The following is a 13561-nucleotide window of genomic DNA, read 5'->3' on the forward strand; positions in this document are numbered from 1 at the left end:
AGCAGAAGTAGCTGAAGGGTTTGATCTATATATGTCTGTATAGTGTGTGAACTGTCGGTCTTGAACTGTGTGAATTTAGTAAAAAGTGCAACCTGGAAAGTTAAGAGTTCAAAGAGGTCATGGTCAGTCCTCCCCAATAGACTTACAGTGTCTATTATGACAGGAAAGGGAACGTTGACATAGGTTCTGAAAAGGAGTGGTCAATTGAGAAATACTAGAAGTTTTTATTTGCGCAAGTTTGAACATAATCTTATCTTACCACTATAGACTTTATTCACGCAATGTATCGAGAATCGATTTTGAATCGGGAATAGTTTTGAATAGAATAGTTACCCCAGCAATCGGAATCGAATCGTGAGATAACGAAAGATTCACACCCCTAATTGATAAGAGTAGTTGGAACAGATTTGCTGCAACACAAGTGGAATTGGAAGTTAGAATGAGAGCAGTTGTAACCAATTAGATCTCACTGTGAAAGTAAAAGCACCTTCAGAGACCATTACAAAATGGATAACAACAGGGATAAAAAATGGTAGTGTTCACTGCACCATGGCTAGTAATTTTCAAACCGTGTATAATTATCCAGTCCCAGAACAGCCTTGCAGTATCTTTGCAGTGAGGTCTAACCAAAGAGAGGCCATTACAGGCCTTGGGAACATAGTCCAGTTTGTAGTTTAGTACAGTATACTACAGTAGCGCAGGCTCCCTGCTTGGCACTCAGCATCAAAAGGGTTGGAATTGGGGGGTTAGATCAGCATATGATTCCCGAGCGCGGCGCACGCTGCCGCTCACCGCTCCACCAGGGGATGGGTCAAATGCGGAGAACAAATTTCACACATTGTGTGACAATCACACTTTACCTTTCCAAGTTCACAAAATGATACATATATATTCATTGTTGTTGATTTTCTTTTTAATATTCATGATGTTTGAGTCATCTGCCCACTTGCCCATATGTGTTAGGGTCTGCCATAACATCAGTACTGCACTCATTGCATTTATAGTAACAATTGAGATGTTTTACAAGAAGCACCTGCAGGGCAAGGTGCCTCCTACAGTGTCGAGGAGGCGCTGTGGCTCTCTAAATGGACCGTTTCGTCTCTGGTTTAAGGTCTATGAAGAAGAGATTTGATTGTTTATCGGGTGTGTGTGTCACTCTAAGTGTTTAGGGTGAGTGCCACATGGTTTTGCAAAAATGATAAACTTCCCCTCAGATCATAAGGGATTCCTTCTGTTAATGAGTCTGCTGTGCTTAATGTTTAAACGTATGTCTTAAAATGAATGTTTTCCCTTTGCACTGCTGTTAACTGTAAGGTGTGATGCTGACATTTCTAATATAAGTGTGATTGTTTTGAGCATTTGCACTCCCTTATTTCTCTTCTCCATGCCAGCTGTGGCATTTGATACAAGTTATTAAGACAGTTATATTGGACCAGGCTAATAGACCCTTTTCGCGGGGGCCATTTTGTGTCGAAAAGGCAGGATAAACACAGGTGCAAGCAAAACACTAATGAGGGTTTCCATCTTCCATGATTGGAAGTCGGAAACCCTCATTAGTGTTTTGGTTGCACCTGTGTTTATCCTGCCTTTTTGACACAAAATGGCCCCCGTGAAAAGGGTCTATTGTCATCTAATTGATCTAACCATGAAGTCAGTCAAAAACACAAGATGTTTCAATTAAGGTTTATTCATAATACTGGTTTATTGTGATGTTTTATCACAAGCAAGATACAGTACATTTTTTTTATTCAAACAATAAAAAGCAAACACTCTAAGATAACTTATTCAAATCTATTACAAAGTAACTTTTTTTTATCAACATTAATTTGATTTCAGCTTCACCTCAGCCTCTGAATATGCATGTCATGTTTTTTCATTGGTCAATCAATAAGTTAGGTTGTTCTCAGTAATAGATCGAAACCCAGTAAATATGTGTGGCCATAATATTGGACACAATTGCAAATAATACAAGCTCTCTCATTCAAAAGTCTACAGAATGTCAGAGTGTAAAGCGGGTTTATAAAGCAAGTATTGTCAGAATTTGTCATCTGACCTTCTGGTGCAGCAGCTTAGCACTGAGTTATGTTCAATTTACAAATTGGTACACTTTCCTGGGTTTGTAAGCAGATTAGTAAAATGTATTTAAAAAAAGAAAACACCAAAATTCGACCAATTCAACTTGTGTTGATTGGAGATCAGGACACACATGGTCCTGACCGGGGCTAACCCCCTGCCCATCACAAACAATTCATTCTTTAAACAATTTTGTGCTTCGTTTCTCTCTCAAAATTGTGAATGTACAATAACTTAATTCCACCACTGAAATAATAACATGTAAAATGCTCATCAATCAAAAATATTTGTGGTGCTAACTTTTTTAAATTCCATACATTACCACCGACTATTTGTAAGCATCTTTAGATGGGTTTTTCCTCTGACAAGTGTACATTTCCCAGGTTTTCATTTGGCAAGCTAGAACTAACATGGAGCACAGCCTAAAGACGGCATACTCCTCGACGTTAAACATGGACCAAGTGGAGAGAGAGAAAAAAAAATCTTCGAGGCTTCCCCCGAAACCGTAAGGAAAATAATAATTTTCACAAATATTTCTAGATTTGGAAAACACAATTTTCAAATTCTGTGACTTTCCCCAGATTTCTATTGCCAGAAACCAAGTCAATAATGGAAAATTAAAGAATAGTTATACATTGTCAACAAAACTGAGCTGCAAGAGCCAGGGATGCATACAGTACAAATAATAAATGAATAAAAAAAGGAATGGCATGAAGACTGGCATTGGAAAAGGCAAAGGAGAAGCGTCACATGTAGGAAATACTAAGACGACACTCGAGCGTCTCTCTGATCCACCGTCGCTGTGTGCCTCTTCCAGCTCAATCAGTTACTAATGGATAATAGCTACCAATCTTAGTCCATGAGCCTACAAACATTTCAACAGTGGTTCCATGAAAATACCATTTTAAGATGTTTCTATAGTTACATAAAATTGTTATAGTTTAAGAAGCCTATATTTCTACCAGAATGAATTGTAAACATACTGTACTCAAACTCATGTTGGTTCCAAGTGTCTACCACAGTTTGATAACAACTCATAGCAAAATGATTACATTTTTCGCATCCAGTGTTCATATCATGTAAAACCATTTTCCAAAGTCTCATAATCTCATAACAGCATCGCTAGGTAGTAGTACATCTTCAAATCATGTTCAACATATCCAATAGATATCTGGGTTGACAGAGTCTATCAAGAGGCATACTTCATGAAGGACAACAATATTCTTCAATACTGTTAACCTAGACTTAGGAGCTGGTGTGGGGAGAGAGAGAGAGAGAGAGACATGGCCGGTCCCAAACTTAGAGCAGGACACATCTACGTTTTTTCTTAGGTTCAGGAGGCTCCAGGGCAGCCAGTATTGCCTCATCAAACACATTCTTTAATCCTTTCTGTGGAAACAAAACAGTCATAATTCAAAACAGAGCTGTGTTTCAAATACAAATTGACAAACTTTGTTCGGGGAATTGATTGCAAATTAAAGTTGACTAGAACTGGAGCAGGGCAATCGAAATGTTCCTTTACTCAAATAACAATACAAGAGTCGTGAGTTGAGAGACAAAAGCCAAGTAATAACTTCAATATACTGTCCAAGACAGTCCTAGCATAAATGCTTTGTAGGGCTACAAACAAAACAAAACAAAACGGAAGAAATCAAGACTTGAGTAATGACCGAATTTGAAGTTAAACGCAAAGTCATTTGCGCACAGCCACATGTAAACTCGCACACGTCACTAGGTGCTGAAAAGATAAAGGGAAAGGAAAGATTGGCACCCTTGTCATATAGCCCAAGGCAGCATTGGGTAATCGTGGTTTTGGCCAAGTTGAAACGAAAACAAACATGAACAGATGGAGGGGGGGGGAAAGGGGGGCGCAAAGTTGAAAAGAGCATCATGGTTATTTTAGTGACAAATAGACATTTCTTTACAGTGAATAAGCAGCAGACAATCAAGAGGCAAAGCAAGATTGAAGAAGACATCAGAACAGACAGCACTTTCTCTTTCTCTGAGTTTCAGGGGGCTCTAGAGCGGCTAGGATAGCCTCGTCAAATACGTTCTTCAGTCCCCGCTATAGGAAGAGGGAAGAGAGAGACAAAGAAAGAAAGGCGGACAACACCAGAGTTAGAGCCAAGATGGGAGTTTTTTTTTTAGCTTGTTAGCAAAAGACGGAGCAAAGCATTTCTCCATTTGTTAGGCAACTCACTGACATTTAAGGCATACTCTCGCCGCACCCACACCACCACCGCCACAAACTGTTGCTAAATGCAGTGGCTGTCTTACCTGCGTCAGGGCTGAACACTCCACGTATTTCACTGCCTTAAGGTCACGGGCCAGCTTCTCTGCTGTCTCGGGGGTGATCGGCTTCTGTTTGTTCTTAGCGAGCTTTTCCACCGTGGAGGGGTCGTCTCGCAGGTCGATCTGAGTCCCGACCAACAGGAACGGGGTCTTGGGACAGTGGTGAGTTATTTCGGGAACCCACTGTAGAAGAAGAAAGACAAAGGCAATGCCGAGTTATTTTACATGCAGGAAATATTCATAACAAGCGCAAACCTTTTACACCATGAATCCTTACCATCTAGCATGTTCCTATCCCACGCTACGGTCCTTTTAACCACTAAAAAGTCACTAAACGTCCATGTATTATAGAGCTAGCAGAGGTTGTGAAGTGGTGTGAGGAGCAGAACCTCATTCTAAATGTAAAAAAAACGAAGGAAATTGTTTTTGACCCTAGGTCTGTGGGGGATCACAGTCAGATCCTGATCCATGGGGATGGAGTAGAGCAGGTGACATCGTATAAGTATTTAGGAATTTATTTTGATTCTCAGTTAAACTGGGCCAACCAAGTTGATTTTGTATGTTCTCGTATTAACCAGCGCTTGCACTTTCTGAGAAGGCTCAGGGTCCATGGAGTGGAAAAAAACATCATGCTGCTGTTCTACAGGGCAGCCATTGAATCCATCATCCGCTATGGCATCACTACATGGTTTGGTAACCTGTCCGTTAAACTTAAATCACAACTCCAAAACCTAATTAAGAGGGCTGGTAAAATTATCGGTATGCAGCCCCCATCTCCTCTCCAAGAGATCTTTGAGGAGACGGCGAGGAAGCAGGGCCTCAAAATTACCTGCGACCCCAATCACATCCTCCATAAAGAGTATGAGATGCTGCCGTCAGGCAGAAGGTACAGGTTACCAAACTGTAAATTGAACAGGTATAAATTTTCCTTTGTCCCACTGTCCATTAAAGCACTCAATAGTAAGAGATAACGCAGACCAACTTAGTACAGCTCATCATGTTTTATTTTTTAGGGAAGCGGTGCAATATTTAATAATTTTTCATTTCAACATTTTCTCTTTTTTTTTTGTGGAGGGCTGGTGCAATATATTACCACTGGGTATGCTTGATGTATATGTACACTGTAGGAATTTAATGTGAATTGTCGTCTGATTGCACTGTCTATATGTCAATATGTATATGTCTAACGCTGTGTCTCTTGATGCCCAAAAAGAATTTCTCCCAAGGGAGACAATAAAGCTAATTCAATTCAATTATGATGACCCCAGCGGGTCATAATATGAAATCATTTTTGATGATCAATCATTTTTGGCAAACAAAGATGACTGTCACATCATAAACACAGCCTCCATCACCTGGCTTTATACTTTAGTTCTAGTTGGACCAGTATCTGAGATAAGAAGACCAGGATCAATGTACTGTTAAAAAACGCCTTCCAGTGCCCAGTGGGCGGCAGGAAGGTTATGCGGCAGAAGCAGCAAGGAGGGGAATATTGTAGTAGACTGATAGGAACAGACTGGCCTAGAAATAGACTGATAGAAACAGTCTGGCCTAGAAATAGACTGATAGAAACAGTCTGGCCTAGAAAAAGGAAGGGTATATTGTAATAGACTGATAGAAACAGTCTGGCCTAGAAATGGAGCAAATGTTGGAGACAGGTGTTGTCACACAAACGTAAATGCACAAGGTGCAATAATTGACATTCGCAGCACTATTTGATGTCTCTATGTTCAGGCAGCAGATTTGAGGTACCAGCACCACCAGCTTTTCTTCACCACAACGCAATTTGATAGCAGTCCAGCTAGACCAGTGGTTCTCAAACTGGGGTATGTGGAGGTACTACAGCCAGGGGGTATTTGAGAGAAATGTTGAAATGCAAGAATAAATCATCAAAATAAATAATAAACACTAATTGCAACTCTTTAACTCCATTTCTTATTTTGTAATGTTACAGTAATCTTCAAAAGGTGAGTTATCGGGTTAAGGGGGTACTTAAATTCAGAAATCAGGGAAAGGGGTACTGAAGCCAAAACAAGTTTGAGACCCACCGAGCTAGACTATATAGGCCTACAGTTCTTTTTTTATCCATCTTTTTGGACTCCTACATGACAGACACATTTACAAATGTTCAGTGTTATTTTTAACACGGAGTTACGATTCCAACTGTCATCAATCAATCTATAAACTTAAACATAGAACTTCGTAATTCTAATACAGTACAGAGTACCGAGTTGATTGTTAGTTAACTACCCTACTTTCAGGTTTAACATTGACTCACCTTTTCTTTCACATTCTCGAACGAGGAGGGTGAAACAACTGAGAAACAGACTAAGAAAACATCTGTCTGAGGGTAGCTTAATGGTCGCAACCTGTCGTAATCCTCCTGGCCTGTAAAGAGACGACACTACAAATTAACTTACCATGTGACAAACTACAAACTAGACCACTTCATTCAATCAATTATGGTATGACTGAAAGAAAAAAGAAAAGAAAAAAGTTTTTACCTGCTGTATCAAATAAGCCTAAGGTGTATGGTTCACCTCCAATCATTACAGTTACTGCATAGTTGTCAAACACCTGTGTTAAAAGAATGAAAAGTAGGTCAGAGTACATTCAATATTCAATGACTAAGGTTGCCTTAATGATTTCAATTAAAAGTTCAGATTGAATCCATCTAGGTCGGACAAACACCGGCGACTTACTGTCGGTACATATTCGGAGGGGAATTTGTTGGTGGTGTATGAAATCAATAGGCAGGTTTTTCCCACTGCTCCATCGCCGACCACAACACACTTGATAGTCTGCATCTCTGTGCTTTCAGGTTCTGCTTGCAATCGCTGGCAGAGGACAGACGACATGTCATGAATATTTTTGGCATCATATGAACATCAGCATCTATGCCTCAGCCGCTGAGCAAAGAATTCAAAAGGGCTAGGGCGTTTTTGTTGTCACACCCCATCACTTAACACTGTCTTGGATGGCAGACGCGAAGGTAACGTTGGCTAATAATGACAACGTTGCTGGCTTGCTCGTGAAGGAGCAGATCACACACAATGGCGTTATCAGCGTTACACTGATCGTATACCAAACATGTAACGTTGTTGGATTAACACAGAATAACCCGGTCAGCAAGATGATGCTACTAGCATCATGCTAGCAACCGTAACGTTAGCTAGCTAAACCCAAACAGACGGCCCCGGCTGACGTTAGCTTGCTAACTAGCATAGTGATTTCCTGCTAGCGAGGCGAAACATAAAATGAATAATGTTATCTGAAAGTATGGCTATATGTGTGAAATTATTGGAGATGGGAATGTTAGAAAATGTTTGAATTTCCTACCAGCAGTATCTCTCTGTATATCTGGAAAGCTTTCGGCTTCGCCGGGCGTTGGCAACAGCTACTTGGTTCAGAGAGGAGCTGAGCTTCAAGTCACTTCCACCAGCGTCAAGTCAGGCACGATATAAACAATATATCCGCTCATACTTTCCAAATAAAGGTGTTGACAAGCTTGGAAACGGGTCAACGGTTCGACAGTCCCGAGGAATGGGCATTCAATCATTCGACCCACTCCACTGCGCTGTGTTTTGCCTGCTTCTGATGGAGTGCAACGAGTTGACAATTCTGATATCAGGCGCTTTTTGTCAGTGGCAAACGTATGCTTTTACTTTGAAAGTGCATTTTCCGTTATCATACCGGCTACCCGCGTCTGACTTGACAAACTGGAGTTCGGAAGCGGTGACGTAACCTCCTCACTCCCAAATTCCTTCCTCAGTTTATTCCTTGGTCCCTTTCCTTATCAGTGCTGTGGTTTTCAAGCGGGGGGGGGGGGGGGGGGGGGGTAATAATATCTCTTATATTGTATAATCATATTTAGTGAAGTATTAACGAATATAATTGAATCCTTTCTTCCAATAAAAATAATATTTGCCATGTCACTGTCTAATTGCCTGCCAGTCAAAACGTCATCACATTCATTGTTATAATTTCCCCCTGGTCTGAATTCTGGATCTGGAACAATGTTTAACGGAAAACATAAATATTGAATATGAAGAAATATTGAATATGAAGAAATGAGAAAAGATTTGAGATATAAATGTAATTATGTTATTACATTAATACAAGTAAGGGAATATATTCTGAGGTTGTATGGATGTGATTGCTGACATTTTCAATAGTATTGTCAATGGGTTCTTTATTCTTGCAATAGGGGGGCCACGGCCAAAGGCTAATATTTGGGGGGGCCTTGGCGTGGAAAAGTCTGGGAACCCCTGAGCCGAATAGTAATAACTGATTAAATTAAGTTTCAGAGTGCTAAAACACACGTATTTTATACAGTCACCTACAACTTTGTGGCAAATAAAGGAAAGGTAGTAAAAGTAAACTGATCATTACAAAGAAAACAACCAGCAATATAAAGAAAAATCAAGAATATTTTCAGAAAAGGATGGTTGGGTATTACCCCCCCCCCCCCCCCATAAAGAACAATATCCTTAACTTACACCAGTCTGGTAGGATGTATTAATCTATCAATTTATCTCATATATTTATTTCAGACTAAAATGCTAAAATGACAATTTTGACCAAAAAAAAATAATTACAACTTAAGTTTATGAGTTTGAGAAAATGTAATTCACTTGAATGTTTGTAGCTGTATGACTGTAATGATGACATTGTCCAGCAAACCTTCCTTTAAATAAAAGGGAGACAAGCACATTGTACCATTAATTAGTTGTCCATTATCAACACTTTGCAAGAATTGAGCCCTTATATTGGTGTGATAAACTGTACAGGTGGAGGTTACAGGTGTAGCCTCAGCAAGTGGGACATCATGGTGGAATGAGGAGGACTCAGAGGAACTAATGCCAAGGGTATTTTATTTCAGGTTCAAATCCCTTGATTGATGATGGAAAATCATGTGGACAGATGATTTAGGCCTATAAGACAAACAAGGTATTAACAAAGGATTTGATTAAGCAAGAAAACAAGAGCTTTAAATAATCAAATCAATCTTAAAGCCAAATAAGCATGAAATCAATACACAAAGGAAATAACCAACAAAACTTACTTCAAACGATGCATCTGCACATGGCAAACACCAAGGTAAAAACAAAGCAGCCTCCTCCACTGCTGTCTGGAGCACACTGAGCTTCACCCAATCAGTCGTCCTTTATTGAGCCCGGGTGCGGCCCAATCAGGGCCCCAGGTGTGGCTGATTAGGTGAGGCTGAGCTGGTGGGGGGATTTTGTACAATTGGAATTAGGGCATCTTTCTAGGAAATGCTCCTTTTCTGCACTTCTTTGGAGTAACTGGTGGATGTTTGTGTTATTTGGTTGGTTGGCGCTGATTGTTGACCGTTTTTATCCTCCGCACAGCAATATGTGTTGCTGCCAAACAACACAACATTAAAATGAAAAGGATCCAACGTAGAATTGCCCACCACCAACTAGTGAAAAGAAAGACACAAAACAATCATTGAGATTAGAATACATTTGGGTTTAGCTTTAACTATCTACAATATTATTGACATGATGACTAACTCACCTTATTTCATTTTGTTCCTGTATCACTGTAGTGGTTGGTGTGGTGTTGGTAGGCATCATTACTGTAGTGGTTGGTGTGGTGTTGGTAGGCATCATTACTGTAATAAAAAAAAACACACCTGGCATTAACATCAAGGCCTGATATCTTCAGACAATATGTGTCATGGCCACCATTGCATTGCCTGCCTCACCTCCTGACCTACCCGCCTCATCTACTCCTCTCTGATCTCTTTGTCTGTCTGTCTGTCTGTCTGTCTGTCTGTCTGTCTGTCTATCTATCTATCTATCTATCTATCTATCTATCTATCTATCTATCTATCTATCTATCTGTCTGTCTGTCTGTCTGTCTGCCTGCCTGTCTGTCTGTCTGTCAATCTGTCTGTCTGTCTGTCTGCCTGTCTGTCTGTCTGTCTGTCTGTCTGTCTGTCTGTCTGTCTGTCTGTCTGAGTTGTCTATGTGTTGTTTCTAGGTCCCATTGAGAGCTTCAATCAGTCCACTCCATGCTCCCTACACGAGCTTCAATTATTCTATAGCAACATACCAGTCACTTTGCCTTCAGTTGCTGCCAGATTATCTAGTGTGTTCTGCCTGGCCTTGTCTAGCTTTCCTGCATTTGTCTGCTGTTTGTAGTTATTGCTTATCTGCAGTGGGGAATCTAGAGTCTGTTGGGGCCCGAGGCAAAAATTCCCCGGGGGCCCGTCCAACCAGCATTCATCGCCATTATTTTATAAATGGCCTGAGAACCAACGAAAAAGACATGATTCACCTACATTCTCTTGAATTGAAAGCGAAAGTGAATGACCGTGAATCATTCCTGTGAAACTGGCATGATTTGACGGGAATGACATGGGGCCCCATTAGGGAGGTTTCAATATCATTGCACATTGTCCATTGGTTGTTTAATGGAGAGGCGTTTGTGGTCACTGCTGTGGAGTAAAGTTTGTCAGCCCGCAGGGGGCCCTAATGGCCTGGGGCCCCAAGCTCAAATACTTGGCACCCATGTTTGTCCTATTCACCTTATGCAGCCCCGCCCACTTGACCCATTGTATCACGACCTCCTGTTCAAAACGCCGGCTGTTTTACCTGCTCAAACTACTCTGACTCACCTGGTCAAACCTAGTTTGACTCACATTATAAGTCAGACCAGGTTTATGAGTCACAGGAAGTGTAAATACAATCGGAACTTCCGATTGTATTTACACTTCCTGTTAGTCTCTCAAGCCAGACGGTCTCTTCTGCATAGGGTGAATAGCTACAACTAATTAGGTAATGTGGATCACCCGGTTTCTTTGGTTGGAGAGTTTTACTGTCCCATGCTGGTCTAAAACGGAATACTGTTTCAGATGCTTTTCATGCTCTAACATTCTGAAGAAAATAATGAACATCTGTGATTTTTGTGTGTGCATTAAACTGGAAAAAATTAAAATATATTGACTATTGACACCAAACAAGCTATCAGCATGTCAATACAATGTTGGTTTTGAAAGCACCCGTTGTGAAACATGAGAGTTTAGAGTCATAATTGCATGAATTTACTACTCCCCAGCTGACCCATGACGAGGTGATGATGATGATACCTGAGTGTGAGGCCAGGAGCTTGACACCAGTGTAGACGTTCCTCCCAGGCGTGGAGATGACACACCAGTACTGGTCCTCGTCACTTTGCCTGAACGAAGTCACGGTCACATTGAAGAAACCCGCGTCCTTATCATCGACGATGGAGAATCTGTCACTGGGTCTGTTCCTGGGTGTTTTCACCACTATCTCACACCAGTCGTAAACCCGTCCCTTACACCAGTACTTTGTGTTGTCCCTGTACAAAGGGTGGTACTGGCAAGCGATTGTCGCGGATCCACCCTTTTCCACGTTTACCACCGCTGGAGCCGACAGCTGAAGTGAGTCCACTGGATGCCTCGTTAGCCAGAGGAGGCACAGAAATGGAGCTGCAGAGTGCAAAAAACATTTCACATGATATTAGTACATAAAACCAAGCATTGTTTCCAAGTCATTCTGCCATTACAGAGCTATTAAAAGTGCAATCATTACCATTAAGAACACTGGGATATAACCCAGAGGCCATCATCATGATGTTGGAGAAAGAACAATGAAGTTAGAAGTATATCGTTTCCTCTTTTTTCTTCCCCATGGCCATGTTGAGCAATGTCACTTCCACAGAACTTCCACAGAACTGAGTATGATGACTGTGTATGTCTGTGGTATGAAATTCATATGAATGCAATCTGAAGATGATTGCTCATAGTCTAGTGCAGGCACGTCCAAAGTCCGGCCCGGGGGCCAATTGCGGCCCGTGGACAGATTTTAAGCGGCCCTCGGCTTGTCTCTCAAAATATACTATATGTGGCCCTCCACACAGTATTGGTTAATCAAGCAAGTTCAATTTGCATTTTTTTCCATTCACCTAACGATGACAGCACTATCATACAGTTTGTAGACAAGCACCAAGTAGGAACAGCACAGGCAGAACTAATGTTTTCAGATGGTAAACAAGATCCAAACAGCTGGCCCCCCGGTATTTTCACATGATCTAATCTGGCCCCCATTCAAAAAAGTTTGGACACCCCTGGTCTACTGTAACATCTCTCTCACACTGTGTGTATCTTTTCCATCAGTGTAAGCATTTTGTTTAGCTCACATACAGCAGGTGGCACCAAAGAGCTGACAGTCAGAGATCCCTGGAGGTTTAATACTGCACTCTAGATATGCTGCAAATCAGCTTAAAACTTGCTCGAGCCAGCTTGAATCGTCTTGTTTCTAAACAGCTAGGTGGATTTGTGTCCGGATGAAGAGAAAAGCAGATCATTTTGAACCAGGGAGGTAGCAGAGTTTGCCTTCCTTTTTCACCAATCGTGCATTTTATTCCTGTTGTTGAGCAGCAGCCTTGAGAAAACCTGCACATTCAGTATGTTTTACTGAGGTTTCTCCTGCCCAGACATTGCTCCAGAGGTCCCTGAAGTAAAGCAACAAATTCAGTAATGGTGTATCCATTCGTAACATTATCATCACTGTATTTAACTCATTAATTCATAGTTTGCAAACATTATTTGCCGCGGTATAAACAATTATCTTTTGCCCTATTAACATGTCATTTGTCAAAACTTTTTCTCATGCTTCTTCAATTTTAATCGTTATCCTTTTGCCATTTTGTACTACTTAACAATTTGCGCGGTGTCACTGTTGTCAGCATTATTATAAAGAAAGATTAGACTTTCAGATTTCTTTCCATGGACTGCCTTTTTTTAATTGACTGTTGACCTGGCAACAGTCTGGTCTTAAAGACTTGAGTTGGCTTCAGTCTCAGTAGCATTAGGTCTATGTCACAGTTCATGTTGTGTTTTTGATGCTACTTTGGCATCACGGTCGTTACATGAAGAATACAAAAGGATATATTATTTGTTCTGGTTCAAATTGAATGTACATTACACAAAACTACAAACAATAAAAGTGAGAGAAAATACTGCCCACAATCATAAATTGGGATTTAAGTTTTATTCAGCAATTTGCTGTTGTTGTTGCTAATGTTGGTAAAACTATGTACAGTAGCAGAAAAAAGTAACATGAAGCTAATAGTAACCATAGAAAATCATATAGATAACAAATGGCAATACATAGGCCTGAGTGACTTTATCTGAAGGAAC

The 13561-nt window shown here is 40.7% G+C and overlaps 2 protein-coding genes across 2 annotated transcripts; both read right to left on the reverse strand.

Moving 5' to 3' along the window:
- Positions 1–1677: 1677 nt before the first annotated feature.
- On the reverse strand, positions 1678–7771 carry LOC310781462 (cell division control protein 42 homolog). The gene is made up of 6 exons (XM_083642101.1): positions 7705–7771; positions 7068–7202; positions 6870–6942; positions 6644–6753; positions 4351–4548; positions 1678–3462 (listed from the first exon to the last, which is right to left on the reverse strand). The coding sequence occupies exons 2-6, from the start codon at positions 7170–7172 to the stop codon at positions 3373–3375; spliced, it is 576 nt and encodes a 191-aa protein (XP_083498227.1). The 5' UTR covers positions 7173–7202; positions 7705–7771; the 3' UTR covers positions 1678–3372.
- Positions 7772–9671: 1900 nt separating this feature from the next.
- On the reverse strand, positions 9672–12041 carry LOC310781465 (CMRF35-like molecule 7). The gene is made up of 4 exons (XM_083642104.1): positions 11952–12041; positions 11483–11848; positions 9907–10003; positions 9672–9808 (listed from the first exon to the last, which is right to left on the reverse strand). Exons 1-4 carry the CDS (start codon positions 11989–11991, stop codon positions 9688–9690), a joined length of 624 nt encoding a protein of 207 aa, XP_083498230.1. The 5' UTR covers positions 11992–12041; the 3' UTR covers positions 9672–9687.
- Positions 12042–13561: the final 1520 nt, after the last annotated feature.

The sequence above is a fragment of the Poromitra crassiceps genome (assembly GCF_964638095.1).
Source record: "Poromitra crassiceps genome assembly, chromosome: 8".
Classification (NCBI taxonomy): Eukaryota; Metazoa; Chordata; class Actinopteri; order Beryciformes; family Melamphaidae; genus Poromitra; species Poromitra crassiceps.

Coding starts and splice junctions, on each gene's coding strand:
- LOC310781465 (XM_083642104.1), bottom strand. CDS start 11,991: ATGATGATGGCCTCTGGGTTATATCCCAGTGTTCTTAATG. Junction 11,849..11,951: donor ATATCCCAGTGTTCTTAATG/GTAATGATTGCA, acceptor TGCACTCTGCAG/CTCCATTTCTGTGCCTCCTC. Junction 10,004..11,482: donor GCTCCTGGCCTCACACTCAG/GTATCATCATCA, acceptor TTTTTATTACAG/TAATGATGCCTACCAACACC.
- LOC310781462 (XM_083642101.1), bottom strand. CDS start 7,172: ATGCAGACTATCAAGTGTGTTGTGGTCGGCGATGGAGCAGTGGGAAAA. Junction 6,943..7,067: donor CCTCCGAATATGTACCGACA/GTAAGTCGCCGG, acceptor CTTTTAACACAG/GTGTTTGACAACTATGCAGT. Junction 3,463..4,350: donor AGTGTTCAGCCCTGACGCAG/GTAAGACAGCCA, acceptor TTGTTTCCACAG/AAAGGATTAAAGAATGTGTT.